This window comes from Myotis nattereri, assembly GCF_964212035.1.
Source record: "Myotis nattereri genome assembly, chromosome: X".
In the NCBI taxonomy this organism is placed as follows: domain Eukaryota; kingdom Metazoa; phylum Chordata; class Mammalia; order Chiroptera; family Vespertilionidae; genus Myotis; species Myotis nattereri.
The window spans coordinates 115043810-115069800 of NC_138078.1; the positions used below are offsets into that span (position 1 = coordinate 115043810).

Genomic DNA, 25991 nt, shown 5'->3' on the forward strand with positions numbered 1-25991 from the left:
AGTTTCCCAAACTTGAAATTTAGAGTCATCCTTCTCTCAATTATCTCCTTCAACCTTGACAAGTAATCAATTACCAAGTCCTATTAATGCCACCACACTAATATCTCTTGAATATTTTTTTTCCACCTCCACTGATACAGATAGAGTTGAGACCTTCTGAGCCTGGACTGATTCAGTAGCTTCACAGATTGTCTCCCTTCATCACATTTTCCCCAATTGCAATCAATCTTCTACACCACTGCTTACACATCTAAAATTCTTTTCTACACTTCTCATCCTAAAAATTAGAATTCATCAAGAAATTCCCTATCAAAGTTTTTTTAATACTTAAAGAAAAAAATAACTCTTAAATTGAGCATGCAAGACTTTTCATGATCTGGCTCCAATGTACCTTACTCTAGCCATATTGAAATGTTCACCATTCCAGCCCTTCTCATAGCTTTATGTTTTTGCATCTGCTAATCTACCCTCTTGGAATGTCCTTTTCCTAGTAATCTCTTCTTCACATTTTAAAATCTAGACCAAATATCACCTATCTATAGAACCCAATTCCTATGTTCTTCCACTGGACTTTTAATTGCAATGATATGTTTGATGTCTATTTTCTCCACCATATTATGAGTTTCAAGCAGCAACTATCATAGTCATCTCCATCACCAGCTTCTGACTCAAGGCCTGACACATAGCAAGTGCCAAATAAAAGCTGAGTAATAATAGGTTATTTGAAAGGAAGTTAGGATGGCATCACAGAAGATAAAATTCTGTCTTCCCAAAATTCATTTTGATCACAATGCACAAAACAAAATCTGAGGCTGGCTAACTCATACTGACTCGGTAAAAATTTGCTTATATTTTTAGAAATATCACTAGAAGTATATTCTTTTTTTAAAAATATATTTTATTTATTTTTTACAGACAGGAAGGGAGAGAGATAGAGAGTTAGAAACATCGATGAGAGAGAAACATCGATCAGCTGCCTCCTGCACATCTCCTACTGGGGATATGCCCGCAACCCAGGTACATGCCCTTGACCGGAATCGAACCTGGGACCTTTCAGTCCGCAGGCCAACGCTCTATCCACTGAGCCAAACCGGTTTCGGCGAGAAGTATATTCTTATTTAAACTTAAAACATATTAGTTCAAGCACTCTGTACTCCAGTACCATAACCAAAACTTACAACTGTAAGTTCATATTACTTAAAGACAAACTTACAGGAAGATATTTTAATGGGAGCTACACATTTTTTAAAGCATAATAGAGCCAAAAAATTCCCATAGGAAAACATTTCCCAATTGCCATGTAAGCAGAAGAATACAATTATTTTGTAACAAATTTATACTGGCTGTAGCTGAATCAATAGCGAAGATTAAAATGAATTACTTGAAAAAAAACCAGATATAAAACTATTACCAATTATGTTAAGAACTTAAAATGAGCAATATAGTTAATATTAAACATTTAATGTATATTTAAATATTAGCATGAATACCTTAAATCTTTAACTCAATTTAAAATTCCGCCGAAACCGGTTTGGCTCAGTGGATAGAGCGTCGGCCTGCGGACTGAAAGGTCCCAGGTTCGATTCCGGTCAAGGGCATGTACCTTGGTTGCGGGCACATCCCCAGTGGGGAGTGTGCAGGAGGCAGCTGGTCGATGTTTCTCTCTCATCGATGTTTCTAACTCTCTATCTCTCTCCTTTCCTCTCTGTAAAAACTCAATAAAATATATTAAAAAAAATTCCTCTAGTATGAAATCCCAATAATCATTAGAACATAGTAGTTTTCATTTGTAATTACTACATTTTACAGAGTCTGGGGTGGTACCTGAGAATTTGCATTTCTAACAAGGTTGTGGGTGATGCTGCTGCTGCTGGCCCAGGTTACACGCTTTGAGAATGACAGATCTAGATAGTCAAATCTCTTTTTTCATCTTAGCATTGACCTATTCTTTAAAAAAAAAAGGGTAACATATGCCAACGTCAGTATATTTTTCCTATGTAGTTAAAAGCACGTCTAAAACTGCTTATCTAGCCATTTTAAAAAATAAGGAACTCATATTTCTAGCTACCTGTTTTCTGTTTATTAGAAACTTTCTTGTCAATCAATAATTGACAAACCAAGGCTTGTCCATAAGGCTGTCCAAAGGATATGGCTGTGGCAGGAAGTATTCCAACAAAGTCTTACTTTCCCTTAAAGACTGTGATGCACCACTTTTCAGCACTCTGTGGAAAGACTTCCTGCATGCACATCTGTTTGGTGGTCTCCACAAATCTTTCTGAAGCTCTTTTGGAAGCCAAATATCTATTTGAGAACTTTGTCCCATATAGCCAATGGCTTGTAAAGCACTTGGCCGTTTACTTTTCATCTTACTACAAATTATTTATCCTTCAGTCTATAAATGGCTATTTGTAGGATTAGACAAATTTTGAATGCTCTGATAAGAGGATTGTTGCATCCAAATTTATGCATAATCCGTAAAAAGCACATGTGACCTACAACCTCAGCTGGGCTGACATGTGAAAAAGATTCACTAAGCATATGCAAGCAGTGTGGATTATTAACCAGTTAACATCAGGAAATTTGTTTTTGAAACATAAGTTTGCACATACAAGCATCTCCCAGTGAGAAATAATATTGGTTACAAAAATCCAATAAAAACATACCTTGAGTAGATTTCTCTACTTCTTTCCTCTTTCTATTCTGGCTATTGTAATTCATCCTCAGTTCTTGGTTATACTCATGCAGAGTTTCTCTGGAGTTGTATGACTGTCTTGGTTTTCTTCCATCTTCACTCTCATCAGAAGAACTGGTATAAGCTAGATCCATTTCATGCTTGACTTTAGACAGAGGCTGGTAGGGTTTGCAGTCTGTTTGCTCCATCTCTGATTAAGCAAGCTCACTTTCATAAAAAGGGGAAGAGGAACTCCTTTAATGTGAGCAGCCCTGAAAGACAGAGGGAAAAACACAAGCTGTCTTAGATTTGTCCTTTTGTGAGGAAATGCATCTGGCAGATTCACAATTGGTCCTGATCATACTATCAAAGGAGAGGAGCAAAAGACAAACTAGATGACATGAAGCTAGCCGGAGGCAATAATAACACTGAGTTATATGCATATATTGTCAAGCATTTAGGAATACGCTGGAGGTTGCAGTAACAGAAAATACTCAAAGGTAAAAGAGAGACCGACTTCAAAAATATTTGTATTGGAATGCAAATAAAAGACAACATTGTTGTATGCTGTGTACATGTTTTTAAAGTCAGTGGTTTGATTAAAATACATTATGAGATTTGAAAGTGGCCAGGAATACAAATATTAACCCAGCACATCCCATATTTGAAATGAAACCCAGGAGGATATCTACCTTCTAAAAAAAAAAAAAAGAAACCTTCTTGCCTCTGGTTTAATATTGCACTTAAGACAGAGGCTCTGAGGAAGGGAAGGATTCTGAGTGAGAGGAGCTCATGAAATAGTGTCCTTGAGGGGCACTGAGCTCTTTGTGCTCATATTGTGGCTTTTGAGCCTCAGGCTTACAGAGCATTTTTAATGAGTTAGGTGGTGGTAAATTCTTGTTCTTCATAGCAGCAAGAGGATGAAAACAATGCTTCTGGTGAGTATACTGGTATAGCAACAGCAGGATCTAAATTGGGTTTAGAAATAAAAATTTTAAACTTCATGATAAATCACTGAAAGAACCCTGTTCCCCACAGAATGCTGGGCTAGGAGCCACCGAGGCTCTGAGGACAAGTCGAGGCATTATCTGCCTTATTCAGACCTAAGAGGGTCAAGAAGATCAAATGTCATCTGAGATGTCAAAATCATCTGAAAAGTTTAAAGCTCTGGGGAAAAAATGTGCTACTTTTCATTCTTTACATTATTTGACCATGATATTCATCCACTGCTGCAATTTTGCAACTTGGTCCTTTCATAAAATGTTAAAACAACAACAACACCCTAGTTTGAAAACAAATAACTTCATTATTTTAGTTTGCAGTGAAATGGACTCCTTTCTTCTTCTTCAGATTTTTACCAGATGTATTTTTCAAAGGAATGTATGGACATCTAGGTGGTGGCACCTCTATTATGAAGAGTACCTCACTTTTTGAAATTCCTATTGCATGTATAGTAAACACATACAGGCAAAAACACTCAATAAAGCTCATGGATTTACTGTTATGCATTCAGTGGTATAATGCTTTGTGGTAGGAACGAAGTTTCACAAGTCAAAGTCTTATTACCCTAATGTAATATTAAGGTCCTTGAAGGGAGAATTTGAGACTCATACTTCTTTATGCCCCCGCCCCCTGTAGCACTTAGCACTAATCTAGGCACATACACAGCAGGAACTAACTCCTGAAACTACAGATTCTATAAATGGTCTACAGAGACCCTACTTTGGTTTGAAATAATATCAAAGATGAGCATAATTAGAGGAAAATCAGATAACGTACTATAAATGAATATATACTGATGATTCAACTGCAATCTAATGTCATGCTAAATCATGGCTCCATATTTGTCTAAACACTAATAACTCCCCAATTTATAGCCCCAGCAGAGATCTCACCCATGAGCCACAGACTTGGATATCCATCTCAATACCTCCACTTGGATATTTTAAAGGCATCTCAAACTTAGTATATTCAAAACTGAGTTCCTGATTCCCACCCACCCCCACACTTACTCCTCACACAGTCTTCTCCATCTTGGTAAATGGCAACTCCACTCTTCTGTTTGTTCAGGCCACAGAATGTTAAGTAATCCTGGATTCCTCTCTTTCACATCCCACATGCAATCCATTAGTAAAGCCTATTGGAGCTACCTGTGAAATATATCCAGAATCCAATGATACCTGTCCACTGCTCTACCACGACATTGGTTCAAGTCATCATCCCTTACCTGGATTAATGTAATAGCCTCCCAACTGATCTACTGCTTATGCCATTAGTCCCTTCTAGCACATTCCCCCACAATACAGACAGAATGAAGCTTTAAAAATCGAAGTCATGTTGTCCTGTTTCCTTCAAAATAAAAGCCAAAATGGCCATCTCAATCTAACCTAACCTGACCTAACCTTTCCAAACGCATCCCCTGGTAATTTCCCTTTCTCATTCACTCTAGATGCACTAATATTCTTGCTGTTTCTGAAAATAACAGGCATGTTTCCATCTCAGGGCCTTTACAACTTCCCATTGTAAACAAGCAAAAAATGTCACTTCTCATGCTCCTTCCTGTCTTTCATAGCACTTATCACCAGATGACACTATATATTTTGGTAATTTGTTTATTGTCTGCTCCATGATGGTAGGTACTTTTGTCTGTTACATTCACTGCTACAGCCCCAGAATAAGCACAGTGTTTGGCATATAGTAGACATTTGACTAGTACTTATTGAATGAGTTGAATAAAAATTGCCAAGCCCTCACAATAGGGGCTAGAGAGAATATAAAAATGAATAGGCCATATTCTCTGCCCAAGAAGCTGACAACTTATGCAAGTGATAAACAATTTTACTACAAAGCAGACTGCAATGACTCTTACAAAGAAAGACAAAGTAGTGATTGAGCACCAAAGATGAAGATATTGGGAAAGGACTGTACTTGATTTGCTTATTTGTTCATCACTAATGCCATCACCACAACCACTCAAATTCCATTCAGCATCTAACTTATAAGACCAGTTTTAATTGTTTTATTTTTAGGTTCCCATTGCATGTTGCTCATAAGGTACACATTTATGTGGGGGTCTAGACCAACTGCCCCTAAAATGTGCCACCCTGCCATGCACATTATTTCAAACTAAAATCAATTAAAGTCCAACAAATTCAGAAACAGTTTTTTAGTTCCCTTTTTTCTTAGGAGATTCAGATAGAAAATCCTGCTTTAGGAAGAGAGTCTTGACTTACACTCCAAGTCTGTTACACCCCACACCTTGTGTCCCATTGTTTCTGGGTTGCCTAGAAAAATGTTTCCCTGCCATGTGTTCCACTTCTCCCCAAACACCTGTAAATCACCCACTCTCACTTCTGAAATCCAGTTTCCCATCACCCATTTTATACTTTGTCCAAAAATGTCTTATATACTTAATATTGCCTCGCTGTCTTTGGGATTTTCATGCTTATGTGAATTCCCCATGTGCACTTATTAAAATGTTGATTGTCTCTTGTTAATCTTCTGTAAGTGGTTTCAATTATTCAACCAGATGGAAGAACTAAAGGGGTAAGGGGAACCTTTCCTTGATTATAGGCATTGACTTTGCTACAAGCAGTTCAAAGTGAGAAATGTACCAATAGCAGACTTCCAGAGATGCATTTTTGCAGCTAAGGATTTCACCCTTTAATCAATAAAATTCATCTAAGTTCATTTCAGCTAACACATACATAGAGTTCTTTGTTCATTAAAAAAATGAAAGTTTACCAAGTAGGAATGGAGAGCTATTTTCCACATAAGGACATTGATAATACAAAACTGTCGATCAAGGGTCTTATATTTTAAAATAACTTAAAATGCTTTCTGTTATAATATAGAGATAAATAGATAGCATTTTATTTTCTAAAACATACTTCCCATCTCTCACCTGCTTTTTCAATCAAACCTTTGGGTCACTCTGACTGGGATTAATATGGCAGAGGTATAGCCAAAATAACACTTGCACTTAAGCCTCAGTTGGTTATGAATTTATACTTCTTTAAACTGTATTCAAAAATAACAAGTTAAATTTAAAAATGAAAAACATGTCAATTCTAATGACTAATGTTGACTTTTGGCATCTATAATTTATCATGTTCAAATCACCCTTATTTTTTAAGTATGGAAATCTAGAAATTTTGTTTTCCTTCAGTGTGTTTATTTGGAGAGAGAGAGAGAGAGAGAGAGAGAGAGAGAGAGAGAGAGAGAGAGAGAGAGAGAGAGAGAGAGATTCCTATAGCCATTTCAAACCATTTTTTAAAAATATATTTTATTGATTTTTTACAGAAAGGAAGAGAGAGGGATAGAGAGTTAGAAACATCGATGAGAGAGAAACATCAATCAGCTGCCTCCTGCACACTCCCCACTGGGTATGACGGGAATCGAACCTGGGACCCTTCAGTCCGCAAGCTGACGCTCTATCCACTGAGCCAAACCAGTTAGGGCCAAACCATTTTTGAAGATTTAAATACAAGTAATCGCAGCTATACATCAGCCAGGAAATGTAAGACCTATTTAAGGTTACTGAGTGTCCTTGGAAGCAATCTTCCTTTAGACCACAACATTGGTATAAACCAAGAAAAATAATCCTTCTTTATTCCCAGACCCTCAACCACAACTTCTTGTCTTAAAATTTGTGTCAGCAGACCTAGAAGGCAGAGACCACCTTCCAGATCTCTTTAAGCACGTAATATGAAGGCACACCCAACTCTGCAGTCCTGTGAAAGTATGGAACTGTAATTATTTACCACAATTTTCAGAGGCAGAGCTTGAATTCACTCACACATAGTTCACTTTTGGAAAATCAGAAAGTGGGAACACAGTAAAAAAAAATCTAACAAAGTTTAACTTCAAATCTAATTCTGAAAAGATGCTGTTCCAAATACTCTCAGGTCAAATATAAGCTCATATTGCTTAATTGTCGTTTTTTGCATCCAGTGCCCAACCTGGCATACTGGAGGTCCACTGACATGCAAATGTTATTTAGTTATGGTAATGATATGGTCTACTCACAGAAAAACCTGTCCTACATACAGTGTATTCACATCAAAACATTTTTTTTTATTTCTCTATACTTTGATAAAGATAAACTTTTAAAAAATGTTTTTAATTTTTATTTTTTCAATTACAGTTTATATTCAATATTATTTTATACTAGAGGCCTGGTGCACAAAAATGCATGCACTGTGGGGGGGGGGTCCCTCAGGCCGGCCACCCCCCTCTCACAGTCTGGGAGCCCTCAGGGTATGTCTTACTGATGACTTAGGCCCTCCGCAGTCTGGCCTCCCTCTGCGGGAAGTGACCAGGCCTATCAGGGGAAGGCGCTGCCCCCATCACCCTGCTGCTGCTGCCACTGCCAGGGCCCTTGGCCCTCATGGCCACCACTGTGGCTGCAGGCCTTCGGCCCTCCCTTCTTAGCACTGGCCCCGCCCCCCAGGGCAATCTGGAGCCAGGCCAGCTGGGGGTGGGGCTGGGGGAGGTTGAAGCACAGCAGGTCGAACTCCATCCATCCTCTGCCCCGGTGTGGCGCTGGGACTGGGCCCATGCCACTGCCTCTGTGGCTGCCTCTGTGGAAGGGGCAGCACTGGGACTGGGACCGTGTAGCCCCCTCTCCCGTTGCCTCTGTGGAAAGGGCCGTGGCACTGGACTGGCCCATGCCACCTCTCCCGTGCTACCAGCCCTCAGGCCTCACAGCCACAGTGGCTTTGTCCAGAAGGACGTCCTTCCATCTGGAAGACATCTGGTCTAATTAGCATATTACCCTTTTATTAGTTTCAAGTGTATAGCATGCTGGTTATACAATTACATACTTTACAAAGTGTTCCTCCCAATATTTCTAGTACCGACTTGACACCATACATAGTTATTATAATATTACTGACTATATTCTATGCTTTACACCCCCATGACTATTTTGTAACTACTAATCTCTACTTCTTCTTCCTTTCACCTTTTTCACCCAGTCCTCCAAACCTCCTACCCTCTGGGAACCATTAGTCTATTCTCTGTATCTATGAGTCTGTTTCTGTTTCATTTCTTTGTTTAGTGTTATTTAGATTCCATATATAAGTGAAATCATATGGTATTTGTTTTTCTCCTACTGACTTATTTCACTTAGCATAATGCCCTCTAGATCCATCCATGCTGTTACAAATGGTGTAAAATTTTATTCCTTTTTCTGGCTGAGAATATTAGCAATGGCCCTCTCTTAATGGCCTTAGTTACATCAGGTTCCATCTCTCAGGGCCTCTAATTTCTATAAATGTAATAAGGAGATTATATTATCTCAAAAAGATTTTCCAGCTTTAAAATTCTACAATTGTACATGAAATTGAAGTAAGCATAGGTTGACAAAACCAAAACAAAACACAGTGGGTATATTCAAGGCCAAGTTTACATTATTTATCATTCCCCCTCCCCACCTGTCCTTTCACCTCCTTTTTACCTCCTCTTCCCATTCTTGTTACACACATTCCAATCTATTATAGGATAGCTTCACTAAAATGTTACTTTTGAGTCCATCCACAGGTCTGTGTATATATTGCATTGAAGCATTAGGAATAAACTCTGTTCCTCTTCCTCTATCCTTTTATTTTTTCCATTTCTCATTCTTAATCATATATAACTAGAGGCCCACTGCACTAAAATCATGCATGGGAGGGAGGGTCCCTCAGCCCGGCCTGCACCCTCTCACAATAGGAACCCCTCGGGCCTAAACCAGCAGTCGGACATCCCTTTAGCAATCCTGGGCCACTGGCTCCTAACTGCTCACCTGCCTGCCTGCCTGATTGCCCCTAACCACTCACCTGCCTGCCTCATTGCCCCTAACTACTCAGACTGCCTGCCTGATTGCCCCTAACCACTCGCCTGCTGGCCTGATTGCTCCTAACCACTCTGCCTTGGCTCCTGCCACTGCAGCTTCATCTGCAAGGACATCTGGAATGACGTCTGAAAGGTCATTCAGCTGTCTGATCTAATTAGCATATTACACTTTTATTATGATAGATGCTCCTCCAAATGGAAAATATAACTGGTTCACCCTCAGCACAGACAGGCCTGTCCTACTGATAGCAGCTATTTATTAGTTGGGGTCTTCACCAAAAAGGCTCACTCCACTCCAGGAAAAAAAAAATAAAGGGTCATAGGGCATTGCCCAAGGAGAGCAAACATTCATCGCACAACAAAGGAAAGGACGCCACCAAGTACCAGGAGAATACCTACCAAAGGGGACAGAACTCTTTGCAAATATTACAATAGCTTTTCCTCAACAGGACCTTCAACATGAATTCAGATTGACTGATTCAGAAAACCCTGGATTTAGGAAGACCTTAAAAGAAGAGCTCTTAGCTGATTCTTCTCTCACCCTTCTTTGTTTTACTTAAGGAATCACTTAAGTATTAAGTAATTAAGTTTAGGGAATTTTTAGAATTGGGGTCCACGAGAAGAAACTATAAAATTAACATAATCACTTGAATCTTTACAAAATAATGGAAAAAATATCCACCATAACCCTATCAGCCTGTAAGTGTGACTGCTGTCACTCTGGTCCATTTCCTTCTAATTATAATATACACATACATTTTTGTCATGTGGCTTCCTTCATTCTAGATGTTTTCTGCATGTTTCTACACTATTTCTATAACTGTGATTTTTAAGAGCAGTGCAGAGTAGATGTGCTATAATTGATATTCCCATTCCCTATTACTGGGTATTTTCATTCTTCCCTTCCCATTTAAAGTCTTAAACTGAATATTGAAACAGGAATTTTAGGGGTATATAGGCAGGTTTAGGGAATTTTTAGAATTGGGGTCCACGGGGAATAAAACATAGGGCTACAGATTAGGAGAAGGTATATCTCCATAACACACGAGGAAGCCAGGTGCAGGGAGCAGCAACAGTTGCATTTACATAAGACAAGGGAGCTAGGAGTAGCCAAAAAGGTATATATTTACAAAATAAAGAAGAAAGAAGGAAGCCCAGAAAGAAAAGAACAATGAGGGAGGAGGGCATCACATGTCCCATGTGGTGTTTGACCTTTGAGTTCAGGAGTCACTAATAGTAACCAATTTGAAAGGGAATAGTAACCAATTTGACCAATCAGAGGAGATATCAGGACACAGAAACTACAGACATTATAAAACATGGAAACTGGAAGTCAGTAGGACCCATTCCCCCTCCCCATGTGGGAGTCTATTCTGTGGGACTCTTTCCCTCTCCCCACATGCGGGAGTCTGTACTTGTTCTTCAATAAATCTCCACCTTTGCTATACTACCCTCTGTCCATGAATTCATTCTTCCACTCCAGACAAAGAATGTGGGTTCCAGTCCAAAAATTCCCTATCAATATTAATATAACATGAACACATTCAATATTTTTATTATTTCTTTAGGATGGATTCCAAAAAGTTGAATTAATGAGCCAATAGGTTTGAACATTTGGGGGCTTTGGGGTAGACTTACACTGCCATGACAACGTGTGGGAACAATCTTCTCTCACTATACTCTTGGCAACTTTGTGTATTGTTTTAATGTCTATTTGAAATAATTAAATTAAAGGTATCTTCTTTTAGTTTGAACTTCTTGCTTATTACTGAGGCTGAATATTTTCCTACATGTATGTGCTAGTGCTATTTCCTTTCCTGTGCACTATGTATTTATGGCTTTTGTGCATTTAACCACTGAGGATCTTAGTAAGTTTTTAAAAGTAAAATATACTGGTGCAATATAACAAATAAATCAAGTCTTTATAGTATTTGCTGAAAGTATCTATCATAGCTTATATTTGAACTTTTTATTTTGGCCCTTTTTAGATGAAAGAACATTATACTAAGAGGAAAGCATGGTCACTGTCCAGACATAAATCAGTTGCTTTAAAAACATATGACAAACTTGGTATAATTGAGAATTTTTCTGTAAATAATTTGTTAGTTTCTAATTACTCAACAGCTGTTTGGTGGACTTTATTTAAGTTATTCACCAAATAAATTTTAGTTTGAATTCTAATGTTTAAAAAAATCGTTGTTTGATGAGAGCCTAGACAGTTACATAAAGCCTAAGGCACTAGAGTTTGACTTTGTCATGGAAATTGCCAGTTACTTTGATCTCATCAATACAACCATAATATTTTGGTAAATCAAAAGAGAAATATAGCATCATGTTTTAGGATAGAGGTTGAGAATTTTATGCACTGCATATGGAACTGCTTATCTAGAAAATGATGGCTTTCCGAGTAGACTACTTTTGTGGTATAAGGATATTCTATTCTATGGAAGAGATAACACTCAAGAGTTCAAATTCTGCTTACCACTTTGGTTCACATGGATTTGTTTACACTAATAGTTCTAGTAGCATTTTAAAAATCTTACAATGGGAGAATGAAAGGTCCCTCCAGGAAAAATAAGTTTTCAAAACTGGTATGACTCATTTCTGAGAACAGCTGGAGAAGATGTCCTCCTGGTGCTAGGCAGGCTCTTTAGGCCATTTTGAAAGAGAAACATAGAAGTCACTTAATTCCACAACTAAAGAGTGATGATTAATTAATCTCACACCTCTTTTTGTAGATGCTCTGTTGTTTTTCTGACTGCTTGTGTCCTATTTCCTTATTATTTTTGGATAAAAACTACAAACATTTTTTAAATACATTTTATTGATTTTTTACAGAGAGGAAGGGAGAGGGACAGAGAGTTAGAAACATCAATGAGAGAGAAACATCCATCAGCTGCCACCTGCACACCCCCCACTGGGGATGTGCCCGCAACCAAGGTACATGCCCTTGACCGGAAACGAACCTGGGACTCTCGAGTCTGCAGGCTAACGCTCTATCCACTGAGCCAAACTGGTTAGGGCCAAACATTTTTTACAAATACTGATGCTGGGGCACATGAGGCAAATTAGAGAGATAAAAAGAAGTGAATAGAAAAGTTGGTGGTGTCACTAGACTCCACAAAGAAACGCTAACCTGGAAGATGTTTTTTAAAGAAAAATCAACAGCCAGAACTCTAGACGAATTACTCTGGAATTTTACTCTCATTTAGTGTTCTCCAGTGATGATTAGTGATCTGGACTCCAAAGCACCTCCTTCAACACGCACAAGTTTGGACTAAGTTCTTGGGGACTGGAACTATATATATCATAATTTTATTTTGTTTTGTTGGTAATGACCACTCTAACAGGTGTAAGGTGATATATATAGATTCGTGCAATAGGCCTTCCTTCCCCTGGCTGCTGGCACCGGTTTCCCTCCAGCACCCAGGACCCAGGCCTTCGCTCTGACTGCAGCAGAGAAGGCAAGGCTCTTCAGTCTTCACTCGGGTGGAGCCTTCAGTCTTCGCTCTGTGACTGTATATGCAAATTAACCACCATCTTTGTTGGGTTAATTTGCATACTCATTCTGATTTGCTGGTGGGCATAGCAGAGTGACACCAATTTGCATGTTTCTCTTTTATTAATATTAATATATATATATATATATATATATATATATATATATATATATATATATATATATTAGAGGCCTGGTGCACAGATTCATGCATGGGTGGGGTCTCTCGGCCTGGCCAGCAATCAGGGCCAATCAGGGCCATTTCGCCCAGTCCCAATCAGGGACATCAGGGCCAGCCAACCAGGGGGGAGGGACTCCGGGAGGTTGGCTAGCCACAGGAGGTTGGCTGTGGGAGTGCACTGACCTCTAGGGGTCAGTTCCTGCATTGAGCGTCTGCCCTCTGGTGGTCAATGTGGTTCATAGTGACCAGTTGTTCGGTTGTAACGGTCGCTGAGGCATATATATATATATATATATATATATACAGTGGGGCCTTGACTTACGAGTTTAATTCGTACCGTGACAGAGCTTGTAACTCAAATTACTCATATGTCAAATCAATTTTCACCATTACAATGACACGTGATGCTGGGCTGATGTTGTGGCATTCACTGTGACGTTCGCTGCGCCAACTAGCGGTGGGGTATCTGAAGCTGGCTCGTAACCCGAATTTTAGCTCACAACTCAAAAGCAAAAAATCGGCCGAGAGACGGTTCGTATCTCGAAAAACTAGTTAGTCGGGACCCTCGTAAGTCAAGGCCCCACTGTATATAGATATATTAGAGGAGAGGCCTGGTGCATGAAATTCATTCAATCAGGGGAGTCCCTCAGCCCAGCCTGTGCCCTCTCGCAGCCCAGGAGCCCTCAGGGTATGTCCAACTGACAGCTTAGGCCCGCTTCCTGTCAGTCGGACATCCTAGGCACTGCCGCAGAGGCAGGAGAGGCTCCTGCCACCACCGCTGCACTCATCAGCCTTGAGCCCGGCTCAGAACTTCTGGCTGAGTGACGCTCCCCTGGCGGGAGTGCACTGACCACCATGGGGCAGTTCCTGCATTGAGCGTCTGCCCCTTGGTGGTCAGTGTGCATCATTGTTGTTCCATCGGTCGGTCGATTTGCATATCAGCCTTTTATTATATAGGGGATATATATATATATATATATATATATATATATATATATATATAAATTTTAAAGACTTACTGAGCATTTCATAATATCCAATAGACAAATGACAACAGCTTAGTGCATGCCAAAATCAGGGTCCAGAATCTGTGATTTATATTTCAAAATTTATTGAGACAGGTTTTTTTTTAATTGTGTAAGTACCTATAACATCTCTATCCCTTAGTAATTTGAAAATAATAATACATCCCTAAGTTGCAGTGACAGCTATCTCTATCGCACCATCTCTTCTGGAACTGAAACAACTTCCTAAAGTAATTTCAAATTATCTTTCTCTTATAACTTCTCAATATCCTTTGTGGTAGATTATGTAAATGAGCTAAACTGTTCATATGGGGAACAATTTTCAAGAAAATTGAAGGTAGTTCAATGTATAAATAACTTTTTTACTCTTTTGAGAAGAACAATAGCTGCTTATTTCCCCAAGTAAACAATCATATTCAATTCATTTTTCTCACAATGAATCCACTCGGGTTTTGTATATTCCATAGTAATTTTAGCATTAACATACTTATCCAAAATGTAGCATCAAATTTAATATGCTATCTTGAAAAGTTACAAGCTTTAAATATGGTATTGAACAGCCAAAGATATCACTTTCTTCTAGTTTGCAAATAACAAGCATTAGCATAGCTCTCTATTGCCATCCATCTTCTCCATTAGTTTAGTCAAATATGCACTTTACCTATAACCCTCTCAAGTTTCATGCATAACAGCTGGGCGCAGAAATATTTTTACTGCTTACTACTTGAACTTCATTTTCAATTACCTTAAATATGAGACAGAAAAGTAGCTAACCAAATTAACTTAACTTATGATACAAAGAAGTAGACCCTTAGGTGACTTAATTGTAGAGGTGGAAACAGAGGTTAATAATTGATTGCAGAGGTTTGCACCAAGTATTTTGCTTTTCTGGATAAAACCTAACTAGACAAAAGACAGCAGGTTATATTACAAAGAGCCCTATGAGAGAATCCTAAAATGTAAGTTCTAGACCAAGCTTTATGACAAAGTAGTGTGCCACCATTCTCTTATCTATAAAGTGGGGGGGGGGGAATCTAATATCATTAATCCTATGAACTTCACAGGACTTCTATGGCTAGCACATGAAAACAATATGATTGAACGTTTTAAACATACAAGTACCATAGGAAAACCCCCAGTATAAGTTCAGTTGTCAGCTTGCTTAAGTAAAAGGGCTAGAAAGAAGATTCAGGCACTCTTTAAGAACGTTATATCCATAATTGCATTTAATCCTTGAAAATTTCATAGTGAGGTATTTTACAAATGAAAACACACACACACACACACACACACACACACACACACAAACAAAAACAGAGGCATAGAAAGGTTAGGTAATTTCACCAAGATCACACAGCTGATAGAGCTAGAATTCAAATAAAAAGGTCCAGCTCCAGAGCCTACTAGTATATGCTTAATCTCTTTGCTATACAAGGGTCACAGATTCTCTGATAAAAGATTCAAAGGAAGCAGATAGAACTAGAGTGGAAAACTCAGGCAAGACTTTAGGTTGCAGCTTAGAAGGAGATCAAGTGGCCTCTGGATCTTACACAGCATCTAAAAGGTGTTTTGCCTTGCTTATGTAACAAAATAAGCTTCCCGGGCAAGGATGGCATAAAGATGCCCAGAAAAGAGGGAATTAAGACCTGAGTGGAAGGGTCCCAAGATGCCATGAGTGAAACCAATGAAACTATAAAGACATGACTGCTCTGCAAGGTTACCAAGTGTGAGTCTGCAGCACAATTTCCCTTGTCTACCACAATTTGCATTTACTGGACACCGCAGATGAACAGAGATTTGAATTGACTTGGTGCTGCTGGGTCAATGTGTGATCAGTCTGATACAGATCTATGCACCATTCCAGGCCACAAGCAGGAAATTTACTAGACTTCCTCAGCTTCCTACCAACAAACACGCAGTAAGAACACAGCACAGATTGCACTGTAATTTTCACCTTTGTGATTCCCTCTTCTAATATCTTAAGTTTCCATATTCACCTACAGGGAGTAATACAACGTAATTACAACTGGGTTGCCGCCATAGAGAATAAAGTTGGCATAATGTAGTAGGAAGGTCACTGAACTTGGAGTCAGTAAGTCTGAGATTGGACCCATCTTGTGCCACTTACTGTATGACATTGAATAAATCAGCTAACCTCACTTCCTTTGCATAATAAAGGCCAAATGGCCTTCTCTCTCAGAGTGCTGGAAGAAAGATTCCCACTGAAATAATATATATGAAAATACCATGTAAATGGTAAAGTATTTTATAGTTACTACTGTAAATTAATGAATTTTGCAATTATAAATGTATCAATTCTAGGTTACCTATTGTTTTGAAAAATGTTATTCAGGGAGTCAATGTTACTGATATTTTTGTTTTATTCTTGTTGGTGGTGTATTTACTATTTCTTTATTAAACAGCTTTATTGAAGTATAATTTACATAATATACAATTCAAAAATTTTAAATGTAAAATTCAAAGATATGGGGTACATTTATAGAGTTATGAAACCATGACCACCATCCAGTTTTAAAAAATATTCTTTCACCCTAAACATAATTTCCACATACATTAAGCAGTCACTCCCAATTTAACCTCCCTCCAGGCCGTGGCAACTACTAATATACTTTCTGTCTCTATGGATTTGCCTATTCTGAACATTTTCTGCAAGTGGAATCATATAATATGTGGTCTTCTGCATCTGGGTTCTTTCATAACACTTTCATAGTGCTCTTGTTCATCCATGTTGTGGCATGTATCAGTATTTCACATCCTCTTTACTTCTGAATATAATCCTTTTTTACATGTTGTTGTGTTAAATTTGCAAATATATTTGCTAAGGATGTTCTGTCTTTTCTTTTTCACCTCTCCTTCTGGTTGTATTATTATGCATATATTGATATTTTTAATGCTGCCTCACATGTACCTGATGCTCTGTTCATTCTTCTTTGATTTTTTTCTGTCTGTTCTTCACAATGGACAATTTCTATAGATCAACATTCAAGTTACCAAACCCTTTCTCCCAGCCTGAATCTGCTGTTGAGTTCCTTTAGTGAACATTTCAATTATTGTGCTTTCCAATCATAGAATTTCCATTTTGTTCTTTCTATAATTTCAACTTCCCTCTTAAAAACCACTACTTTGTTCATATTTGTTATATTTTCCATTAAGTCTTCATTCATGGTTTCCATTCCTTCTTTGAGCACATTAATAGCTGCTTTGAAGACCTGTTGGTTAATTGCTACATAGGAGACAGAGACAGTTTAAATTGACTTATTTTTTTCTGAGTGTATGTCATGCTCTCCTTTTTTTGTATAATTCGTTTTTTTGTTGAAAATTGGACATTTTGGATTATATATCAGGATTTTTGTTATATTCTTTTATTTTAAGCCTGGTTTCCTAAGAGTGAACTCTGTCTTTGTAGTTTTGTGGTCAATGATTGTACAGAGGTTGTGCTAAACCATCTCAAGCCTGTAAGGGTTTTATCTCCTGCCAATAGATCTGTGTGTGGGAAAGGGAGCACATTCAAAGTTCATATCATTTTTAAGTTTGCCAGAACTTTTCTTTTCCATTGAGCTTTTATATATCTCCTCTGTGCACTGCCACAGAGTTGACAGTGTGTGGCTGGCTTGAGCCCTCTCAAGTCTCCACTGTCTGCTGCATATGTGCACAGTCTCAGATAGGAATATGTTTTCACAACCTCAGGTTTGCAGAACTGTTGCCCCTTCCCACTGGCCCAACTTCACCAAGGTGATCACTTCTACCAACAGTGTCACTGCACAAGGGCATCATGAACCTTGCCACATCAAGTAAACCATCTACCATGATAGTGCAGCTACAATTCTTAATCCTGCCCCACCATGAGAATTGATCAATCTGAGGGAGTGGGGTATGAGCAACTCCAGGCAAAAATACCATAGATTCCCACTCTTATTACCGAAGGAAAATAGTTTATTCAAGTATAACTGATTGTTGGATTTTTGTAGAACTTTAGTTGATTTCCAGGGTGCTTAAAGGTTGTTTTTGTCAACTTGTCACGTTTTATAATTCATAGATGATTTCTAAGAAATGGATACTCAGCAGGACACAGCCAGAAATCCTGACTAAATCACTGATCTTTCAATGGCAAAAACTTATTGAAAGGCTATATATTAAGATTTGCAGGGTTTTGCTTAATATTTCAAAGACTTAATATAAGTAAAGCAATGTAAAAAGTCTTGTTAATAATTTTATATTGATTATATATTAACAGGATAACATTTTGGTATATTAGGTTAAGTAAAATATATTAAAATTAATTTCGCCTGTTTATTTTTTTGTGGCTTCCAGAATTTAAAAAATACCTATGTGTCCTGCATTGTATTTCTATTAAGCAACAATATCTAGCTCTAACATCCAGTTTATAGGAAGTACTAGAATAGAGTAATGAATCAAATAATGCAATAGGGATGCAAACTGTATAGGAAAAAATATTTAGATTCAACAAATAAATTGCAAAAAAAATGGAAAGGGAAATATACAGACTAAAAGAGATGTAATGAGTATATCTACAAATTATAATATGTATACCTTTCTAGGATTCTCATTCAGACAAAAAAATAAAAAAAAACTACACATACATTATATGATAGTCTGGGAAATTTGGAAGGGTAGAGCATATTTGTTGATATTAAAATGCATTGTGTATTTTTAAGGTGAAATGGTATTATAGTTAGGCTAAAGAGAATCTTAATATCTTATATACTGAAGTTTTATGAATAAAATTATATATCTTGAACTTATTTCAAAACATCTTGGGAGGTAAGAGAGGGAGTTGGGTGGGGAGGTAGATGAAGTAAAATTTCCCATGCATTGGAAATGGTTGAAGTTATATGATGGGTGAGTGTTGGGGTTCATTCAATCATGCTCTCTACTTTTATATGTTTAAAATTTTAGATAATAAAAAGTTAAAACAAAACATTTTTTAAGAATTGTTGATAATTTGATATATTAGGTTAAGTTCCTGTTCCAGTGTAGGGCACACAGGATACAATATTAAATAAGAGTAAGATACAAAACTGAATTAATAATGAAAAATTGTTAAAATTAGTTTCATGGGAACCAAGGGTGATTACAAAGAACTTCAACTTTCTATTAAATTCTTCTTAATTAGCTTTTATTAATTTTTAATCAGAAAAACAGTATGCCTCATACATAAAAGTTTATTACCAATTATTTGGACAAAAATTTAAACACTGAAAGGAAATACATCAAAATACAGGTTGGAGTAAAAGTGGGTTTACAGTTGTTTGTATGGAAAATAATACAATAATTAGTAAATAATAATACAAGAATAAAGTCTGTGTTTCACACACTCACAACTGTAAACCCACTTTTGCCCCCACCCTGTTGTGGGGTATTGTGTGATCATGAAGTATACTAGGGGCTCATTGCACAAATTCGTGCACCTTGAAAGGAACTGTGGGCCACGAGGATATGGCAGGCACAGGGGCAGGTCTCAGTCCATCCTCTGCACCCCTGCTAGGCCCCTCCTGCTCTGGCCCCCAGTCCCCTCTCTGCCAGCAACCCCACTCCCACCATCGCCGCTCCCACATGCTGGTGGCGCCAGCCCTGCTTGCACCCGCTGACGACGCAGAGCAATTGGGGCTGGCGCCAGCAGCGGGTGCAAATGGGGCCAGTACCATCAGCAAGTGTGAATGATGGCTGCTGCCTTGATCGCCCCTCAGGAGCAGCGGGAGGTGGAGAAGCCCTCAGGGGCAATCAGGGCCCACAGCCACCACTCACACCCACTGATGACACAGAGTGATCAGGACCAGCGCCGGGCACTGGCAGTGGGTGTGAGCGGCGGCTCTGGCACCGGTTGCAGGTGCGAGCTGGGCTGGTGCTGGCAGCGGGTGCAAGTGGGGCCAGCGCTGACAGCAGGTGCAAGCACCAGGTGGGACTGTGGCACGTGGGAGCAAAGAATTTTCAGTAACCACCAAAGTCTCACCCTGATGACAGCAACTGGTGCCCCACCTTGGTTTGGCACCATCACTCACCTGCTCCACCATCCCCCCGCGGCCAACACCCACCATGTTCCGCACACGCCCCCTGGTGGTCAGTGCATGTCAAAGCAACCGGTTGTTCGGTTGTTTCGGTTGTTCTGCTGTTTGGTCTATTTGCATATTATCCGTTTATTACATAGGATTTTTATTTGTGTGTATTTTGTATGCATCATTTTTATTTCCTTTATATTTTCCTTATTTCCTACTTTGAGGATATATTATTTTATCATCAGAAAAATAGGAATTACAACTTTTGTGTAGAAAACTTCAATTCAGGACTTTGCTTTCTGCTCTATGTTCATACAGATGTGTGACTATTCAGCCATGTATTAGATGGTATATATTAAGTTTGTATTTTGCAAAGCACTTGTAGACATTTTAAAATGTTTAAATTTCACATACAGTACTGAAGTTTATATGCCTACACCCCTCTGACATAGCACACTGGGAGGATATTATTACTCCTACTTTCAGACAGGAAAACAGAGCCTCAAATATTTGCAAAAATAGCAGGGCAGTAACAGACCTTGGATAAGAACCCAGGTTTCATTACTCCTAGTCTAGTGCTCTTTTCACTGTATCATGTTGCCTCCATAAAGAATATCAAACTCAGAATACAATTAATTTAGTAATACTTAAAATAACTTAGGCCCAATTGAATTGAAGTTATTTACATCAATTGACTGTACTATCCATTTTGCTTAACTGCAACCAAAAGACATGTGCAGGAAAGAGGCACTCAAATGAAATAACAGGGAGGAAGCAGTAGAATTCTGTGACATATGGCATGCTTGCTGATGAAATCAAAGGTATGTTTCATGCCAGCTTTTGGTCTGCAAAGTGTCGTTCATTTCACTAAGAGGCATACCACATGCCAGGAAATGCACAACCTCCTAGCCCTTTCTTTTGAAATCTAAACCCATGAGAGCATGGACTTGGCATGACTTGATGGAACATTAAATACAATATGCTTGACCCATTTTTGGGTATAAACTATCCAGATTATCCACTATGGAGAAGGACTCTAGGTTGTCATCTGGATTACCTATCAGCTCAGAAAAACTGGGGATACAACTGAGTCTTAGGTTTATCTCTGGCAATGGAATAAGGATTTATAATTTCAGATAATGAAAATAATGCCCAGAAAAGTTAAATCAGGAAGTGGATGAAGAATACTAAGAGTGTACGGCAGAGGTAGCTATTGCTTTTATACAGAATAATATTTTTGCCATGGGTAATTTTTTTGCCCATTAGTTTGTTACAAAATATCTAATCATTGCAAGTAAGGCTACCTCATCTCCAGCAGGGGAGATACTGGGGAGAAGGGTACCATGGGCTATTTAAAGAAGGTATCTCTGTAAGATTTTTTTTAATTTTTATTTTTTAAATCAATTGTGGTGACATTGGTCAACATGAACAAGGTTTCAGGTGTGAGTTTCTATGTTACATAATCTCAATATTGCACCCATATGCCCACCATTCAAGTCAAATCTTCTCCTGTCACCTTATATTAGGACCCCCTTCTCGCCCCCGCCCCTTCCCTCTGGCAACCACCACACTGCTATTTGTGTCCAGCAGTTTCAGTTTTATATCCCACATAAGAGTGAAATCATATGGTTCTTAGCTTTTTTTGTCTGACTTATTTCACTTAGCATAATGTTCTCAAGGTCCATCCATATCGTTGCAAATGGTACTATTTCATCTTTTCTTATGTACATTTTTAAGAACAAGAAATTTTTGCTCTGCTACAAGAACCTTTGCTAACAGTTCAGTAGAAACTATCAGGGAAATTACTAATTTAGAAAGAAGACCATATGTTTAAGAAGAGGGGTTCACTGTGTGAGACAGGGGTCTTTACAAAAGATCTAATCATTGATAGAAATATCACCATCGCTATGGTTGGATTGTTCCTCCAGCTGGTATGGTGAATCTACTCATTTGATAAAGCTTGTCGCATATGCAGATGACTCCATCCTGGAAGTTGGTTTGTACAGGGGAAGAGTTTGTTCAGAGTACAGACACCTATTGGCTACAGGGAGGACTATGCATCCTTGACTACTTCTATTACAAAAGCATGAGAAGCAAAATATGGGACAGAGCATTTGAGTCAAGCTCTTCCATTCTCTTAACTTCCTATAAAATTGGAATGACAATATCTACTTACAACATTGATGTTAGAATTAACAAAATATTTGTTGGATGCTCTTTATAGCAAAAAGTGTAAGATATATAGCATTAAGGCATCAATAATTGTTAAATGGTATAATTCTTTGGGTGATTATTAGATGGTGACACTAAAGGCAACTTCTTACTGTTTTCTTTTTGTTGCCCTCTTTTTCTTTTACAATGAACATATTCTAATATTATAATGAGGAAGAGAATCATCACATACCATCTATATATATAAAAGCCTAAGCAAATGAACGACCAAATGATCGGTCGACCAGTCACTATGATGTGCACTGACCACCAGTGGGCAGACGCTCAATGCAGGAGCTGTCCCCTGGTGGTCAGTGCACTCCCACAGAGGGAGCACTGCTCAGCTGGCTTATGGGCACCAGATGCCGGGCTCACGGCTGGCAAGCGCAGCTGTGGCACACTACAGAGTGGTAGCAGAGGCAGGTGCAGTGGGACTGGGCTGAGCAGGAGCGGCACAGTGCCTGGCCCAGGCTCCGGCTCCTCCCTGGCTGCCTGCCACTTCAGGCACTACTACATCCCTTGGGGGATGTCGGACTGCTGGTTTTGACCTGATCCCCGCAGGCCAAGGGATCAGCCGAAACCAGCAGTCCAACATACCCTGAGGGGTCCCAGATTGCAAGAGGGTGCAGGCCAGGCCAAGGGACCCTCTAGCTTTAAAATAATATGTAAAGTTCCTATTCTAATGAGGGACAACAGGAAGCACTAACTTCCTCAATGCTGACTGCATCTTTGTTGTCATTAACTCATTAGCATCTTACTGTTCCTTTTATTGGTGTTAAAATAAGGCTTAAATAGGTTTAGTAACTTATTCAACTGCATATATCTCAGAAGCAAGTAAAATACCTAACATACTGCTTGAAATACACACATATACAGATACATCTCATTTCATGAGTCATGAATAAGTAGATTAGGTTGAGAAAGTCACCAGCCCAAACTTGAGCAATAATACACCATAGTGTCTCACTGAATCAGACTGCTTGAAATGGAGCAAAATTTTGACAAGAGGATGGTGCTTACAAGAAATGATGAGAAAATTTGACATAGAGGCGTGAAATAACACCAAGAAAAGGAAAGGAGTTCACGTAATAAAAATTTCAAGATAACAATGCTCTTGAATAATAATTTCCCAATTCTCATAGATTACAATTGGTAGGTGCAGTTTTTCTCTAACATCACCACATTCACTCTCAATCATGTACACACACACACACACACACACACACACACACACACACACAGAGGAAATCTCTTCCTCTTGCTTCAGAATCCCAGGGTCGTTTTGCTGCTTCCAAACTGATTAAAAATCCTACTCTAGCACCTTTCCTTTATCCCTACTCTAAATCTATCCCTCTTTCCTCTCCTTCATTGATCTATATGTCCCTTTCTCTCACATCTTTTCCAGATGTTTACCTGTCAACAGCTTATTCAAAGTGATTAATGACTAATCAGAACTAAATGAGTTATTCCTCTCAGAAGAAGTTCATTTTTCAGAGGTCTTTGGAAATTAAGCATCTTTGACTAAAGGTATTCATTTCCAGTTTTGAAACTTAGGCCCCACAGGAGACTGTTAAGGATGGTATCTTGTGTGGAATGGGCTTTCCTTTGAGTCTCCAAAGCCAAAGTATTCCAGCAACCCCTGGTTTTATGGAGCAGAGTTCTAGCTGGACCTGATTATTCAAGCCTCAGGGCAGAGACAGGATGGGCCTAAATCCTCAGAATATCTTCTATGGATTTAATATTAAGTAGAGAGAATTAAGCTCATCCCTAGATAGAAACTAACACATGAATTTTTTCTCTTCTACAGCCTCAGAGGGACTGAGTGTCACATCATTGGTTGCTTGAACATATGAATTAACACTGCTGCATAGGTTGAGAATTTGGTACTTCTTATGAATTATAGTATTCATGTGTTTATATACAATTATTCTAGTAGGATTTAATGATACAAAGCTAGGGCTCTTTCCCCCTCTGCCAATGCTGGAGTAGTCCTGAGAAGCTATTGGTTTCAGGTTACTAAAAAAGGCTCTAGCTGGTTTGGGTCAGTGGATAGAATGTCAGACTGAAGGGCACATTCCAGTCAAAAGCACATAACTTGTACCTTGGTTGGGTTGCAGGCTCCTCCCTGGCTGGGCCCGCCCTGGTCAGGACACCCAATCAATGTGTTTCTCTCACATTGATATTTCTCTGTCTTTCCCTTTCTTTTCCACTCTCTAAAAATCAATAGTAAAATATCATCAGGTGAAGATTAAAAAATAGTTACTGAAAAGAAATTGCTATTTCTAGAACTTTATTTTTTCACCGAGTCTTACTTGGTATTGTTTCAAATATCTACATTAAAAAATGCCCACAGTAACTGACTCTGATTCTTTCTTCTTCAACAAAGCGTTCAAATTACAGTCAACATTCTAGGTTCTGGCACACTGTCACCAAGGAATGTCTACTGATTGGAGCTTCAGACAGTACCATCATAGACATCTCTCATGATGACCCTGAAGAACAGCATAAACTGAAAGTGCCTTATGAATATTCAAAGACAGACTAAACTCCATTCATTATAGTTTTACATTTAAATATAGTTTACTGAATTCTCATTCCCTGGAAGTAGTACAAAGCATATTAGAATTAGTGGGGCATCTGATTCTTCAATCCTGCTGAATTTATAAAAAACATCACCATCAAAACATGGACCTCTGAATCACCCTCTAGGCCCACTATAACTTTCTTTGATGCAGTGTCACCTTAAAACACTTACTCATGAGCAAGTGTGACTAACACATGGGTGACAACCACTATGCTTAGAGATAAGTAGTCATTTATATCTCTAAGGTATCTTGACATCAGAATACACACAGGTTGACAAATGTGGCATGAGCAGTAATCATTTACCAACTACTTGTCACAGAAAATGAACTGGGTGTGGGCTATCTTTTGGCAATGCTGTCAGTATTTCATATACTACATAGCCTGGACCTCCAACTGTGTTTAATTAAGAGAATATTATAAACACTAATTAGCTGCATTTAATTTTTAAAGCAATTTACAGTTCATAGTTTAAAGGGAAAAAACGAAAAACAATAGACATGGTCTCTGTGCAATGTAATTAATGTTTGGGAAGCAGTCACTGGAGCACAGCATAATGAGGTTGACAAGTCAGTAGTCCTGACATTTCTACACAACATCACACCTCAAACATCATTTTAAAAAGCACTGAAAATTAAATGTGGCACGTCAAGTATACTGAGCTGCAGTGCCAGTTGGGGTGGGGGGGATCTGCTAATTAAAAGTTTGTAGTCTCTAATCAATAATCAGGATATAAGTTAGAAAGATGGTGTACAATCTGACACAGGGGAAAACATAAAAAGAGGTAATCACTGTTAATTTTTACAATAATAATATTAATAATAGCTCAATTCAAAATCCTATAGATGTTAAATAAGAATTTATTTCTTGTATCCCCTTTTCCTTGATTTTTAGAGTAAATGAAAATGAAATATTAAGGTATGCAATTTATTTGAGAAAGGCTAGTCCA

At 38.5% G+C, this 25991-nt stretch overlaps 1 protein-coding gene across 1 annotated transcript in view; it reads right to left on the bottom strand.

The window, feature by feature from the left end:
• Nucleotides 1-25991, bottom strand: part of TENM1 (teneurin transmembrane protein 1) — a 934848-nt gene that overhangs the window by 629229 nt on the left and 279628 nt on the right. Inside the window, exon 4 of the mRNA XM_081115196.1 lies at nt 2664-2943. Within this exon, the coding sequence (XP_080971322.1) occupies nt 2664-2880 (217 nt within the window). The 5' untranslated portion in view covers nt 2881-2943. The remainder of the gene's footprint in view (nt 1-2663; nt 2944-25991) is intronic.